A 16,796-nucleotide genomic window follows, 5' to 3' on the forward strand; every position below is an offset into this window, starting at 1 on the left:
AGACCAGAATTTTTAAAAAGACCAAGCCAGACGGTAAAAATGAGCATATAGTAGGCCATAAGCCAGACCTTATAAATTTTTCGTAGGTCAGATCCAGACCTTGTAAATTTATCGTAGGTCAGACCCAAACATCATAAACCCTAATCTAGCCTAAGGTATTGCCACCCCTAGTTACAACTTACATGTACATGATTTCTATTTATTTATCCAACAGCTCCCGGGTCTAAAATGATTTATCCTCCAAAGACTATTTCGTTTCTCCTTTCCCACAATTTTCTACTTATCTTTAGCATAATAATCTTCTAATCCAACAGTTTAACCGCGTAATACAGACAAACACGAAAATAAAATGAATCCGTCAAACTTAAGCGCTGGCATAATTAGAGCACACCATGCTTTTGCAGTGCAAAGGGTTAACATTAGAGAGGAAGACGCATCAACCTTTCTTCATTATCCAAAATTACAAATCACATTAAATATTCAACACTAATACTATTAAAATATATTATATACACATTGTGGCCTAAAAAAGTAACCCAAACATCTTAGTTTATACATAAAAAACCCACCACCACACTAATTCAAATACAAACAAAGTAAACCATACCTAATAGAAGTTTGATACCGACAAGAAAAAAACTTAAAACTCCAAATAATTTACAGAGAAAAGAATAAATTCTACATCTCAATCTCTTTAATTACAATATAATACCTGGCCCAAAAATACTAAAACTGTAAAATAATTAGATTGACATGGCACATAATCCACTATGATTAAAAATAAATAAATAAAAATATACTGATAATCTTGAACCGGGTTCGAAAAATCAAAACGGGTTCAAATTCCGGCCAAGCCCGTTGACATTAGCGAAAAGACCAACCAATTCGGGTCTGTAAGGTAAAAACGACTTCTTCTTACTCTTACTCTGATTCTTCCCGTCGTGCTCCACCGACGGCGAAACTTTACTCGCCGTCGTTTTCGGAATCTGAAACATCACCGGCTGCTTATCCTTCCCGTCACTATGGCTTCTCAAAAGCAAGTTCCGAAGCTTCCACCGCTTCGATCCAGAACCGGCTGAGCTACTCTTTTTCCGTTCAATTCCAACTGAATTAGGGTTCCACACGCAGTAACTCCCTTCCGCTACAGCTTCTAGGTCTACACTCTCGTCGGTGGACGACGAACACGACGCCGTCGTTTCGTTGTCTTCGAACATCAACGTCCTTAAAGGTAAACGACGTCGTGGTGTAGCTTCATTAGGATTTGTCACGGAAGAAACGGCATCGTCGTTTAGAAGATTTTGATCGAAAACTGGATAGTACAAAGGCTTGATCTGACCGTTATAGAAAATGTCATCCGCGGAAACCACCGGGAAATTCGCCGTGTCCGTCGAAACCACGGCGAATTCAAACTCACTACCGTCATCCTCGCCTTCGTTGTCGTTTGGAGTTGGAGTAGCAGCAAAGGTGATGTCGTTTTCCCACGGTTGGTAAAGCGCGTCGTCGTCAGAAACGGAATGAGGATCCCACCGGAGCTCGTCAATTACTCTGGCGGCGATCTCGGCGAGTGTCTCCGACGAGTAGCTGCTGAAACTTGGAGAAGGAGAAACGTGATTATGATTATGAGAAGAAGAAAAAGAAGCTTCTCCTTCGTCTCTCTGCTTCTGAGGCTGCATGGTTTCCATCATGATAGCTTCTTCTTTCAAATTCTGATTTTGAAACGCGATTCTGATAGATAGCTTCTTCTTTCTTTTTCTGCTTTTGAAACGCGATTCTGATAGCTTTAATTTTGCTCACAGCTATAGAGAAAAGAAACTGCAAATAAAGGAAAAGTGAAAGAGTTTGGTTCAAAAATAAAGGAAAAGTGTGTGGAGATGTTCTGTCTTGGGATATATAGGATCAAATGAAATGCATAAAAATTTGGTATTTTATATGCATAAAAGGGAGAAAAAAATTAGAAATTTAGAAACTGACCAATTGGGTAGAGTATAATTTCTTTTTTGGAATTTAGTATAATTTGTTTATTGGTAAAGTTTGGTATGTGTGATCCCAATTAATTAGTCTACTTCGGCGTCAAGCTCAAAGCTAATAAAATTAAAATGAAATGAAATGAAAGTTTCTTTTTATTTTTTAGGTGGTGTGAACATATTTTTTGTTTGCTTCATTGACACGTATCACGTGTTATGATGTTGACACGTGGAGGTGAAACAAGGTTTTATGTACTACATGACACGTGTACGCTGTAGGTTGTTAGGGAGTATTTACCTACAAATTGCCTATGGTTACAAGGACGGTGGGCTATTACTATTATTATGATGATAATTATGATACATCTAAGTGCTATAAGATGAATGAAAGAATGAATGGATGATGGAGCATTCCTTAACTAAAAAGGCAATAACGTTCACGGATTATGAGCAACAAAGGGAGGATTCTAAGACGTGTTATTAACTGCATTATTTGCTTTATTTTAGGTCACTGTTTTGGTGCCACATAATGCAAGTCATTAATAATGACGATGATAGAATGTGGAAAGTAAAGCATAAAGACAACTAGCTTAGCCTTAGGATAGAATTTGCCAAGTACTAATCCCATTATAAATATTAGCTGTAACTATTTCTGTAATAAACTTAGTATTGGTATGTTTTGATTTTCTTTTTCGGATTTCTTGTTGAACAATATTTTTGCTTTTTTTGTTGGGGATTGTGTCTTATGTTGAAATTTTAATTGGTCGGCAGATAACTCATGTAACAAATATCATACTAAATTATAATTCTAAATTTTTTTTTCCCTAAAATTTCTCACCAAAATCTTTAATAAATAATTAATTAAGTAAATATATAGTAAATCTTCATGTTCTCAACTAGTTAATTATATTAAAACTTCTTTTAACCTCCACTAAACCATTTCTAATTAATTAAGTAAATTCTAATTAAAATTAAGATTAAAATAAGAGTTAAAAATTCTCATAACCCCACTAAACTCTAAGCTAATTAAAAACTATTGGTAAAATATACTAATTATTGGTATCATTAAATTAAATTAAGCATACCCTAAAAAAGACATATTCGTAATTTTGAAAACTACTTCTCAATTCCAAATCCACGTTTCAGAATCTGTGTAATTTTAAAAACTACTCAATTTCAAATTCACGTTTCATTAGATATCAAATAAGAAAGTAGTTTCATTTTCAAAATCATAAAGCCACGTTCTATTGTCACATTTTCATCTCAAGTAATTTTATTTTTCTTATTACTACTTAATCCTCTTTGTATACCCCATGAACCCCATAATTAGTCGAACATTATATATATATATATATATATATATATATATATATATATATATATATATATATATATATATATATATATATATATATATATATAAAGGTTCATTTTTGGTTAAGCATTATAATAATTCTTTTTAGAAATTGGAAAGTAGGAGATGAGGAATTATATATAATTCGTGATTAGAATAAATATCTATCTCTTCAAATATTGCACGTGTCAGATTAGTCGATCTACTATGTAGGTCAGCACCGGTGCGAAAACTATATATGATGTTTTTTCTTTCTTCGTTCATTTCAAATTCTTAGTTATATTTTTTTCTAGGTGCATAAATTGAAGCATCATAATCATAATATTGACAGTTGGAATAAGTGTTTTTTTCTCTAAATATATATTTTCTCCCTTTCTTTTTAAGTGCCGTTTTAGAAGAATTTTTGTGTTCCTATTTAAGTGTCGCTTTATAATTTAATGTTATAATTTGTCAATTATACCCTTATTTTCTCAATAATTTCATCTCACATTTTTCAATTAGTTATTGGAAAAAGAGAGTGTATGATTGAATTTATTTGAAAAGAGAAAAATAAATAAGGATATAATAGGAAAAGTAACTCTAACAATCCACAATCTTAGTTGAAGAGCTTTATGCTAAAATGACACTTAAAAAAGAACGAAGAGAATATGTGTCTCTACCTTTTATTATTATTTTCTAAACTCAATTAGATTTCTATTTATGTATATATTTTTGCAGGTGTATTTGGCTCTTTAAATCTTTGGTTTCTATTTTTTTTTCTTTTATAAAAATATTGCTTACTATTGGTGGTTATATGTTTTTTGGTTGCAAACCTAGAATAATTTATATCATTTAATTATTCATAATTTTTTTTATCTTCTATCATTTACGAAATTAATATTTTTTTATCTTAATTTTACAACTCTATTTAGTTTTTATTTTTATTATTAATTTAATATCAGATATAATTCATCTATCTTATTTATATATATTAATTTTATAAAAAAAATTGTTTTATATAGTTAAATAATATTATAAAATAATTAATTTATATTATAAATTAGATATAACTGGTATAAAAATTACTCATATTAATATTTTTGATATCATGATAATTATCATTAATATTTAAATAAAACATCATAATCGTGCATCGTACAAGTGTATGTCTAATATATATATATATATATATATATATATATATATATATATATATATATATATATATATATATATATATATATATATATATATATATATATATATATATATATATATATATATATATATATATATATATATATATATATATATATATTACGTACACCTGTACGATGCATGGTTATGTTGAAAAACAGGGTGTGAAAAGCATTTTTATGTTGAGCAAGGAAACTGAAGGCTACTTACCCTATGTTTGGTCTTTCCTATACTTTCGACTTTCATTTAAGGGATAAGACTAACCATACCATTTGTGGATAGGTAGTCCTATCTATTGGACGTGTTCGGGACAATCGAAGGGTCATCGGATGGTCATAGAAGGCAACATGCAAGGATGTCTTAGCATTCGAAGGGACATGGTCATCATTTTATCGTAGGTGTAATACGGTGAACTGACTTTATTGAAATGTCGCGGTAAGCAAGAGTCGCCACCGACTTTTATTTTATCCAAATTAAATAGAAAGGCTAAAAGAACAGAAAAAGACCTTTAAAAAGATTTTGAGTTCGGGAGTAATTTATACAAAGGGAAGGTGTAAGGCACCCTTTGCATCCATGGTTTTCCATGGGCTCTTAATTGCTTAGCTCACTTTGATATGTTTTGAAAATGTTTGCAGAAAAAGATTTGAACAAGGACTTTAGCTTGTAAAATAAGCGTAGCCTTTTTGAAGGTTTTTGAGAAAAGAGTAGAAAAGGATTTAAACCAAAGCAAGCAATTAATAGATAATTACCCCTATTAAAAAGCTTCTTTTATCCTTTCAGGGCTATCCATACCATAAGAAGGGTAGGAAGTCCTTGTATTTGGAGGTTGAAGGGTCGTCGCAATTATCGTTCGTCATAAGACTGTCCTTTGCCATTGAGAGGGCAGGTAGTCTAAGGGAAGGATCGGAATAGTCATCATTATTGGGAAACCAGAGGACACCTCAGCATTTCGTAGGCAACTTCGAGGGACGAGATCATATAAGCGAATCGAAGGCAGCATCATTGGGACTTATGATCTGAATGAACCGAGGGCAACATTGCTGAGGCGTCCTTGTATTCGAGGGACTTGACTATTCTGCACTGAAAACAAAAGGCAACAAGGCAACAGGCAACAGGCAACAAGCAACAAGAGAGGTTACCATAAAAGGTGCGTGGGTGCACAATCACGTGGTTAGTTCAGATAATTATCTTATAATTAGTTATTCTAAATTCAGTTCGAGGTTACACTCCCTAAATTTACTAACCACGCAATAATAATAATAATATAATAGTGTTAAGTGCCTTCAAGGCCACACAATACAACCAGGAGCAGTTGCAAAATAAACCATGAGGAAGGGGAAGAAAAGCAATAAAGTAAACCCCGGCAGAATAATAAGTTTGACATAAGTAATAATTAAAAGAAGAAATTAAAAACAGGATAAGTTTTAGGGTTACCGAACATTAGAGCTTTGACCGAATGGTTAACCCTGAAAATTGGCAAAGGAAGAATAAACAGAAGGGTGAGTGCATTATCAATTCATTGGCGACTGAAACTAACCCTATTTTAATTAGAAAGGCAAAATAAAATGATATTAAATAAATAATAAAAATTAGAACTTAGCTTTTTTGATCTGATATAGCGCGTGGCTGAAGGATCTTGGTTAACCCTGAAAATTAGGCACAAAGAAGAGAAAGGAAATTTTTTAGTGTAGGAATGATCTGACGACAAATCTCGTAAACCCTGATTCGGGCACAAGTTAACTATGGTTAATAAAATAAATAAAAACCAAATTAATTAAATCGGGAAAAATAAAATTTCGATTAAATTGTCTAATCTTGATATATATTTTAATCAATTAATAAAAACCTTGATAATTAATTAAATAATTAAACAATTAAATTAATTTAAACATTTAATTAATTAAACCAAATAAAATTATTATTAACAATTAAATCAAATTAATTATTTAATCATAAAATAAATATTAAAAATAAATGATTATAATTTTATGAAAAGAAAAAAAGATTAAAAGAAATTTTATATAAAAAACAAGCAAAAACAATTAAATAGAAAAATAATTATTGAACAAATAAAATAAAAAAATTGGAAAAATTAGCTGGTAATCCTGTGTGGCACACTTGTGGAGGTGCATGGTAAGTCAGCATTCCCATGGGCGTTGGATTTTGCTTGGCCTTGATCTGAGGGCTACTGAACGATGGCACACCTAAGACGCCTCCAGGTCACGCGCACAGGATCTAGCAGCTTGTTAATTCATCAAAAAAAGTAAAGGAACGGGGATCGAACCCACGTCCTTTCACTTACCAGCGAAATCACCAGCCAACTTGTCTTCACATTCAATGTGTTTAAAATACGCTTTGATTAGTTAATATATAAAAAAGAGCATGAATAAAGAGAAAACGGCGCGTGATTCAAATGAGCCAACGGTGACACGCCACGTCTTCTTCTTCCTCACAGGACCTGTAAATCGTTTCTTAGCCTTGCTACGAATTAGCTATGGTTATGTTCGTGGCTAATTCACCTGTAACAATCAAAATTGCATACAAACTAGAAAAACTTATCGCGAATATAGGGATGTGTTCGTCCAACAATCACTAACACGATGGGACCTGCAATTTCACCCAATTTGTTCCAGAACAAAAAGCCCTAAATTTTTAACTCTAACCCTAACAATGGTGATCGATTCATCTCAGCGTATAAATGTAATTAATCTTGCAGAAGCACTCATGGAATCATGATAAACACAATTACGCAATCAAAACTCATTTATAATGCGCAAAAATATGCAATCGATGCTCAGAAAATTTAGACAAACCGTGAGGGATTAATGCGTGTTCTTGAGGCTTCAGAGGCTCGTGATGATTGGTACAGCTTCAGGATCGTCCAAGGAATGTACTGGAATCAATAAAGCACCTTGAATTGGCTTGCAACTTGGAATCCGAGTTTGAATTTTCTTTGAAATTTTAAGAGAAGTTTAGGGTTCTTTGAGGCCAACCATTCGTCCTTCAGCATCAGGGTTTGTTCACTATATATAATGGATGGATTTGTAAGTCATAACTTGAATCAAATCTCTATTAAATCATGAAATTAGAAATTGATGAATCTTGAATTTCAAATCTTTCTAAAATTGGCCAATTTGCTCCTTCTCTTGCCAATCTCAATCTCCACGAATTTCCATCAAATATGTTGTTTAATTGATGATTGGATTTGGTTAGAACTCTCTCTCCAATCAAATATTTGATTATTATCTTAATTATTTGACTTATATCGTATTATAAATGAATACAAATCAATATAAATTCAAATAAAAATCATCAATTCGTGGCATTAAGATTAGATATCCTTGATGACTTGGAGAGCAAGCATAGGTCATAAAACATTGGGCTCCTTTGCAAAAAATCCAATTTGAACCATATTTACTTCACATATTTCAACTAAAATTCACCAACTTTGACAAGGCGTATCTCTCTCAATTTTTAAGATATGGAGGAGTTCTAGGACTTTTTGGAAACATCAAGATGTCATTTACAAGCCACTTTGGAAGCTTTTTTCCATTTGAGGATTTTATCTTGATGATACGGGCTTTGACAAAAAACTGCTCTTGGTTGACTTTCAATAAGGACCTATAATCTTTTGATCCATATCTCTCAAATGAAGCATTTTTGGACTTGGCTTGTGAGAGACAAAATTGTAGAGAATTCAATTTCCTTCGAAATGAGCTTTTGATGGAAATTTTCTGATGTTCCATGGAGGAGTTATGGCTGGTCAAAGTTCAGTTGACTTTCTCCTATGAAAACCCTAATTTAGAAACTTTTGGTTTTGTTGATTTCTGATCTTTTCTTGATGAATCATGATCAATACTTGATCAAATGATGAATGATACTTCAAAATAAGGTTGTTGACAAAAAAATCAGGAGTTTTGACTGTACTTTGACCACAGTTGACTTTTAGGTCAAACTAGTCGACTGTTGACTTTCTGAGCAATTGAGTGGTCAATCATTTGAATTAAAGCCTGAATTTTGTTATAGAGATAGTTTGAAACATCATAAGCCACATGAGATACATTGGAGCCTTTTGATCTATTGACTTTCTTCAGAACAATAAAAACCCTAATTCTTTGAACCATTGTTTAGGAGGGTATGTCTTTGAGCCTTGAACCTTAATATGAGTTTGAATTAAGAGAAATATGATGGGCAATTTTTGGGGTATGACATCTTCCCCTGTTCAATTTTCTTAAACCTGAAGATGTAGAGTGGTTTGTATGCCAATCGGTATCTGAAGGTGGAAGAGGATTGAACACTAGAGTACCCAAAAATTTGTACCATCGGGGGATGGGCTTAGAGATGCCATCCAGATGAGTATTAGTACAAATCATACCTTAGACTATGTCTGAAGTTTTTGAGAAGTAGTTGTTGAACGTTGATCGTGTCATTACTGTTCGTAGTAAGTGAATTAAATCCTTGAGAGTTGGTCGTGTCAGCACTGTTTGTAGTAACTGAATTAGACTTTGACAGTTGATTGTGTCATACCCCAAACTTTGCCCATATCATTTCATCTTCATGGGCTCAAGGCTCAAGGGTTCTTCTCAAGCAACAGTCTCCTAATCAAAGGTTCGAATCAGGGTTTTTTTAACCAAAAAGTCAACTTAACTTTGAACGGTCATAAATCTCACATGGTTTATCAGAAATTGTCCAACCAAAGCCTATTCTCAAGGAAATTTCATTCTCTACAACTTTGATGTTGGGCCCAAAATCAAGAAATGCACCATTTGGGAGATATGGACAAAAACATTACAGGTCCTTTTAAAAGTCAACGAAAAACACCTTTCGGGTCAAAGCTCATAACTTGAGCATGGAAACTTCAATTGAGATGAAACCAAAGGCATCATTTAAAGGACTCTTTAAGCTTTCTAAAATGATCAAGAACACCTCCATGTGATAAAAATTGAAGGAGTTACGACTTGCACAAGTCGGGTAAAAATTGGAAATTTGCTTGAAACTCTAAGTAAGCAAAACCTAATTTTAAGTATTGGGCCTATAATTTTTGAATCATCCACGTGATAGTGAGCCCAAGGGAGGTCTACTGGTCAAATATATTTATTTTTGTGATAATATTTTATTTATATTTGATTTTGTCCAATTAAGTTCAAATAAAAATTAAATAAAATCCTAAAATAACTATATAATGATCATTCCTTTTCGATTAATTCAAATCAAATCTAAATATGATCCAAGGGCCAAGAATGAATGGAAAATGTGCATGAAATAGAGTGGAGTTATAAAATAGAAAGGTTTTATACAAAATCTTTCTCAATTTTGTATATCACGTTTTGGTTGATTATTTCCCAAGTGAGAAACCCTAATGCACTACATATATATAGAAAAGAATATACAGATCAGAGGGGGACGAAAAAATTAGAGGGGAGAACAAGGTTTAAAGAGAAGAAAGTTATGCAAAATTAGGGCACGCAAGAGAAGGCTCCTTGGTCGCTTCCAATCCATACTGATGATCCTAATCTCTTCCTGAACATCAAGAGAGGGAGAAAGAGTCAAGAACCATGCTCAGAAGTGATTGAACATGGCATATCGTAATTAGATTTTTTCACTTGTATTCTTGTTTTTTCGAATTTCATTATTATATGAGTTTTGATATGAACTAACGATATAAATGAGTTCATGGGGTAATATAGAACAGGTTTGGGCCGTTACATGTTGATTGGCACGCAAGAACGGATCTCCACCATTGTTGCCCGAGTTTTATCATCCCTTTCATATCTCACGATACAGCAACTTGAAGGTCAAAAGGACTACACCATTGGACTCGCAGCCCTCGAATTAGGGGGGTAGGGTCCTTCTCTGGCTTTTATTTACGCTACTTTTGCAGGTGAAAACTTGGAGGCAATCGGAGAAGATAACGGAAACTTACTCCGGCGCCTCTGACTTAGGGTGGACCGGCGAAGGCATGCGTGGCAGGTTTCCATTTGTCCATTCAAAACGCAGAGATCCTGGGACGCGCGCACAGTGTTATGATTGGTGGGTCAACGTTCTAAGACTCTTTCCAGGCTCTCTCTCCATATTTTATTGGTCCATGCATGCAACGCCTGGGCCCCACGTTGATGTCTGTTTGACCGTTCCATTAATCCACTTCTCTTCTTTTATATTTTTATTAACGCATTATAGTTATGAATAACAAAGCACAACATGATTGGCAAGAGAGGGGAGCGTGTTACTATAATGACCTGGGTCTGAATATTATTTTTGGCTATTATTGCTTCCATCTTCCAGCGCGTTTACAAAGGGAAGGCTCACCATGCACCCTCACATTACAGCCACAGGATCTCCTATGATTCTAATCTAACGTACCAGGATTGCAAGGCATACCATACACTCTAAAAGGGATGACACATGCAATCAAAACCAGGTTTTATCATATTTTTTTATTTTGGTTATTTATTTGTTTAGATTAAAATTAAGTAATTATTTATATTTAGTTTAACTAATTTATTTGCTTAGAATTAGGATAATTAAAATTAGGATTAAGGCCAAGATTAGGTTTTAGGATTAACTCTCGATTATCTCGATTTTTTTCGATTTAATTTATTTAATTAGTTTAATTGTTAAAAGACATACAAACCCTAGAAACTTATCAATGCATCAGGGTTCGCCCAATCCCATTGGCCCTTTGGGGCAAAAATATTAATTTTGTGATTAATTTATCAATTTTCTCCTCGATCCGACTATACCTATTAGTCGCATTGGCGAGAAATAAAATTAATCTAATTAATTTATTTGTTAATATAAATTGAATTAATCCTTGTTTAATTCTCTTCTCGACCCGACTAAATCTATTAGTCGCATTAGACAAGAGATAAAAATAAAAATTTAAAATACATTCAATTTGCTGCCCGCGACGATCGAATCTATCGATCAGAGTAACCAGCAATGCCCCATTAATCCGTTAACTATAATGATCAAACCTATTGATCATCGCAACTAACGGTAACATATCAAATCAGGGTTGTACGCCCAAACATTCAGAATACACTAAACCACGACACTACGGATTTTCATCTCTTCAACACTGCGATGTTCAAAACTACGATAAGGTAATTCAAAATACCTTCGAACTTCGCATTTCAAAAACTACGACAAGGCCATTCAAAAAGCCTTCAAACACCTTCATATCAAATTCTAAGGCGTACAACCCTGTGCCCGAACTACATTGACTCTGATTCTCCATAAGGAGATACGTAGGCACTTGGATAACCAAGGCGAGTCCCCTTCCCTAAAGCCTCCATTCAGTTCAAATCTCACTTTTCGCCCTTCTCATTTCCTTAGCTATTAAATCCTAATATTTTAGCCATAAAACTGTTACCTTAGATTCAAAGCCATAGGAAAGGGTTGAGGGTGCCTAACACCTTCCCTCGACCTGATTATAATAATCTTACCCCGATCTCATAACTGCGTAGGGTTTCCTATTCGCCCTTCAGAATAGGTGGCGACTCTAAAACCTTCAAATTTAGGGCAGGTTGCTACAGATTGCGTCTACCTTGTTCGTGATGATAGAGCTATATCTTTGAAGGTTGACCATATCAGTACCGTTCGTAACAACTGAATTAGATCATGGAAAGATGATCGTGTCTACACCGTTCATGATGATAGAACTAGATCTCTTGTCGTGTCAACACCGTTCGTAGTAACTGAATTAGACTTGGGAAAGAGTTGATCGTGTCCACACCGTTCGTGATGATGGAATTAGATTTCTGAGGGTCGAACATGTCAGTACCGTTCGTAGTAACTGAATTAGATCTTTGAATGTCTCTTGATTATCTCTGAACTATCTCTGGAGAATACCCGAAACTAAGTATCAGAACTAAATCATTGTCTTGATTATCTCTGAACTATCTCTGGAGAATACCCGGAACTAAGTATCAGAACTAAATCTTGGTATTGATCATTTCTAAACTATCTCTGGAGAATACCCGGAACTAAGTATCAGAATTAAATTTTGGTCTTGATCATTTCTGAACTATCTCTGGAGAATACCCGGAACTAAGTATCAGAATTAAATTTTGGTCTTGATCATTTCTGAACTATCTCTGGAGAATACCCGGAACTAAGTATCAGAATTAAATTTTGGTCTTGATCATTTCTGAACTATCTCTGGAGAATACCCGGAACTAAGTATCAGAATTAAATTTTGGTCTTGATCATTTCCGAACTATCTCTGGAGAATACTCGGAACTAAGTATCAGAATTAAATTCCGGTCTTGATCATTTCTAAACTATCTCTGGATAATACCCGGAACTAAGTATTAGAATTAAATCTTGGTCTTGATCATTTCTGAACTATCTCTGGAAAATATCCGGAACTAAGTATCAGAATTAAATCTCTTTCTTGATTATCTCTGAACTATCTTTGGAAGATATCCAAAATTATGTGTCAGAACTAAATCTCCGTCTTGAATGAGTGTCAGAATTAAATCGTTGACTTGATTATCTCTGCACTATATCTAGAAGATACTATTCATTTGGTTTTTAGGAATAGACTAAAAAAGCAGTATTAATTTTATGCAATGTCGTGATGCATGTATTGTAATGTTTATTTTTGAAATGAATGAGATTGTATGCATATGCCATGAAGCGTATATATGTTATGTGTGTGCCATGAGTGATCAGTGCATTTTAATGCACATTCCTCTACGTTTGTACTTATACATTTCCATGATTTGCTTGTCTTATTTTTGTATTTTATAATGTTTTTATATTTTAATTTATTTTTATTGTTATTTGATTTTCGTATTTAATTTTCAGCTTTAGCAGTCTACACGGAAATGATCATATCTGGGGTTCCAGAAGTCCGATTGAGGCGTTCTAATCATCGCCGGAAAGCTAAGAGAAAGAGCTACAATTCTTATGTTGGAGTCGAAGTCAGAATCGGACTGTAGCAGGTCCAGAAAATTCGTTGAAGTTGCAGCACTAGTTTATTTAAGTTTCGGGTCATTAGTTTTGGGCCTGGGTCGTATGTTTGACCCAGTTGGTTTGTAAAACGGGTTGTACTATTTCCCCTTAGGGTAGGAGCCGCGGTACTGTTCATCCTCATCACTATTCACGTAAAAAAACCGGGCTTGTACGATCCCATGGCAAACTAATCCCTATTGAGTTGATCTGCTGTAATTCGGATTTCAAAACTTGAGGTTAATACAACTTCACAATTCAATTTCTATTCATATCAATTCTGTTTATGTTGTTTGTTTGCTTAATTCAAATCATCATATATAGTTTTGTTAATTTGATTGATTTATGTTTTCCTACAATCGAATGCGTATTATCGTTTGCTTAATCTGTTAATCCGCTGATTTTATTAACCGTTTGCTTAATTCGGTGAAAAGAGAAACATAATTCTTATAATTTCTATCTCGCTTGTGGATTGTTGTTGTGATCAAATATGAATAGATTCCTCTTAGGACAGTGATATTGTAGTAATCGATGATAGATAGGAACCGAAACAGCAGATTAGCTTAACTCCATAATCACTTGATTTCAAAACAACTTATTTTAGAATCACTTATTTTAAGCGCTTTTTCTATAAATCGAACCAAACCAACCCCTCCCCCCCATTCGATTTTAGTTAGTAATAATTAAGAGTCCTTGAGAGACGATACTCGAGTTAACGTTACCGTCGTTACTACGTTTTACAAAATAACTCGTTTTTGACCCGCGCGTGACAGCGGAACAAATTGGCGCCGTTGCCGGTGATTCTTGTGCATATTAACTGATTTTAGAGTCTTAGGTTTAATGTATGTGCGTTTTGGCCATAGGTTCCTCGCGGTTTCGGCCATAACGCCTTTTGAGTCGAAAAATCGGTTTTTGGGAAAATTGCACTGTTTTGAAGATCTAGAACACAACAACATAAGAACACACAACTTAAACACGACGTCAACTCAACCAACCTACCAACATCATCTTTACTCACGTATGAACAACTGCATTACACCACGCATTCACTGCGCACTCTGATTACTTGTAAAGTATTAACTCTGCCAAGTTTACTCCAACTTTCAATCACCAAAACCGACATAATAAAGATTTTCGACTTAAGTCTTCGAAAGTTCTGTTCCAACAGGTATTCTATGCTCTCGTAGTTACCGAATACTTCAAACTTAGATCCGTAAGACAACACCTCGGAACATTCAATCATAAACATACATATCCGTGTCCATTCATTAATGCACAAATACAAAGATGAAAAATGAAAATCATAGAGAGCGACTCACGACTCTATGCAAATGCAATGCGGTACCGACTCAAGCATCTCAAGTTCACTCATTCACAAATATCACGCATTTACCTTTAATTTAGACAATGCACTTATTTGTCAAAAGGCCTTAATTCACAATGGATTCCACAATCTAGGATTCACTCCATAAGGCTATCCACAACACATCGTATAACAACACACACAATTCTTTAAAAATAACCATTGACAAATCAAATAATACACAAGCGCTCGGCTTGACTTCAACCAATTCAACATACATACTATACTAGTTGTCACGACACATCTATCCATCAATTATGATTCCGTCCACTATCAACAATAGATTAAGGGTGATCAGTTCCTCAATTTGCCAATAGACAGTCGGTAACCATAACAGTGGCATAAATAATCATTACCCAACGACAATAGCGTACTTCAACTTGTGCCCAAAGTTCGTAAGCATAATGTTCCGCCAATTCTCTAAGGCCTACCACGTCTTCTTAGTTTCCTCAATTCCAACCTCGCCAATGATACAAAAACATTCCAAATCCAATACACATTCTTATGCACGCTCGTAGCACCACACAATTATCAATTAAACATTCTTCTAACATCGGGAATTTCTACTACATCAAGTATAATCCGATTCGGTTCGCTCCAATTGCAACTTCCATCCAAGTTAAGAATTTCAACCATGCTAACCAACCAATCGTCTTTCTTTTATTCTTAGAACCTTTATAATCCACCTAGTTTCACACTTGGCCTCATTCAATTCACAACTCAACATTATTATCGCGATCTCTCTTGAATCCGTTCTCCTCTCAACATTACCATATCATAACATCGTCACTATAATCATTCTCATTCAACATAAATTGCATCTCTATGCATTTTTTCCCGATACCGTCGCATTCCTACAAATACCAATGTTTCATCAATATTTTACATTCTTCTTCACCTTTTCAATTTTTAGCAAGAATCACCCAACCTCAAACATAATTACAGACCTTCCAAGCAAAAAAATTATATTCCAAAATGAAGGGAAATTTGTGTAGCTTCCAGAACATCAAGAATCGCTCAAATCCGAGTTACGAGTAAAAAGTTATCATCCTTGCAATGGGACTGGTTCAAAATCCCCTTATGCAGAATTTTCCAAAAGTAAGCATCAGACCCAAATATTAAAACACACTTTTCTCCCTTTTCATAAACTTCCTAATAACAAATCTTATATGCAAACTGTAGGAAATTTTGTAAGCTTCCCAAAAAGTCCATAATCACTTCAATCTGAATCACAAGTAAAAATTTATGCCCCTTTTTCTGACAGCTGCTCCATAATTGCAAAAATCAGAATTTGAGATTGATGAACATAAGTTCCATATCTCTCGCTTGCTTCCAAGATCTACCAACATCCTTTCTCTTCATCCAACTACGAAAATCACCCGACTATAATTCAACTATACTCAAGACATACCATCTACATAATTAATCCATCAACTATCATTTCCGTTGGAATACTCCCTCATTCTCAATCAATTCACCGTCCATAATCTACGCACATCTCAAACTCGACTGATACGAATTCATGAGTCCATACTCTCGCTGGTTCGCAACAACATTGCTTCAATAACGTTCGCACTCTTATTATTAACATCACCTTGAACCAAATTCTACACACTAACAACACGTCCGAGAGACAAATCTTTCAATTATTTCTTCCCTTCGTTCAACTCTGATATTAACATCCCGTGCAGTACCAATAGACAAGTCTACTTCTAAGAACAAGTGAAACCGCAACTTCACCTCTTTCCAACATTATCTTGTCACAATTAAATATGTTACAGCTACTGCAACCATTTTTATAATAAAGTTCATCTCGTTAGCTTTCCGACGCTTCAAACGGAACTCAAATTGGATGTCTAGAACTCCAGTTATGATTTTTCGAAGTTTCATAACGATTCAGAAATTTTCCTGCGTTTTGCTTACGGAAATTCCGCTCCAAAACTCATCTTCTTCAAATCAATCACATTCTTAACATCCCTTATCA

The 16,796-nt window shown here is 34.3% G+C and overlaps 1 protein-coding gene across 1 annotated transcript; it reads right to left on the reverse strand.

Moving 5' to 3' along the window:
* Positions 1-632: 632 nt before the first annotated feature.
* Positions 633-1,910, reverse strand: LOC131656023 (uncharacterized). Its single transcript, XM_058925803.1, has one exon. The coding sequence runs from the start codon at positions 1,683-1,685 to the stop codon at positions 828-830; it is 858 nt and encodes a 285-aa protein (XP_058781786.1). The 5' UTR covers positions 1,686-1,910; the 3' UTR covers positions 633-827.
* Between the last annotated feature and the right edge of the window lie 14,886 nt (positions 1,911-16,796).

The sequence above is a fragment of the Vicia villosa genome, linkage group LG3 (assembly GCF_029867415.1).
Source record: "Vicia villosa cultivar HV-30 ecotype Madison, WI linkage group LG3, Vvil1.0, whole genome shotgun sequence".
Lineage (NCBI taxonomy): Eukaryota > Viridiplantae > Streptophyta > Magnoliopsida > Fabales > Fabaceae > Vicia > Vicia villosa.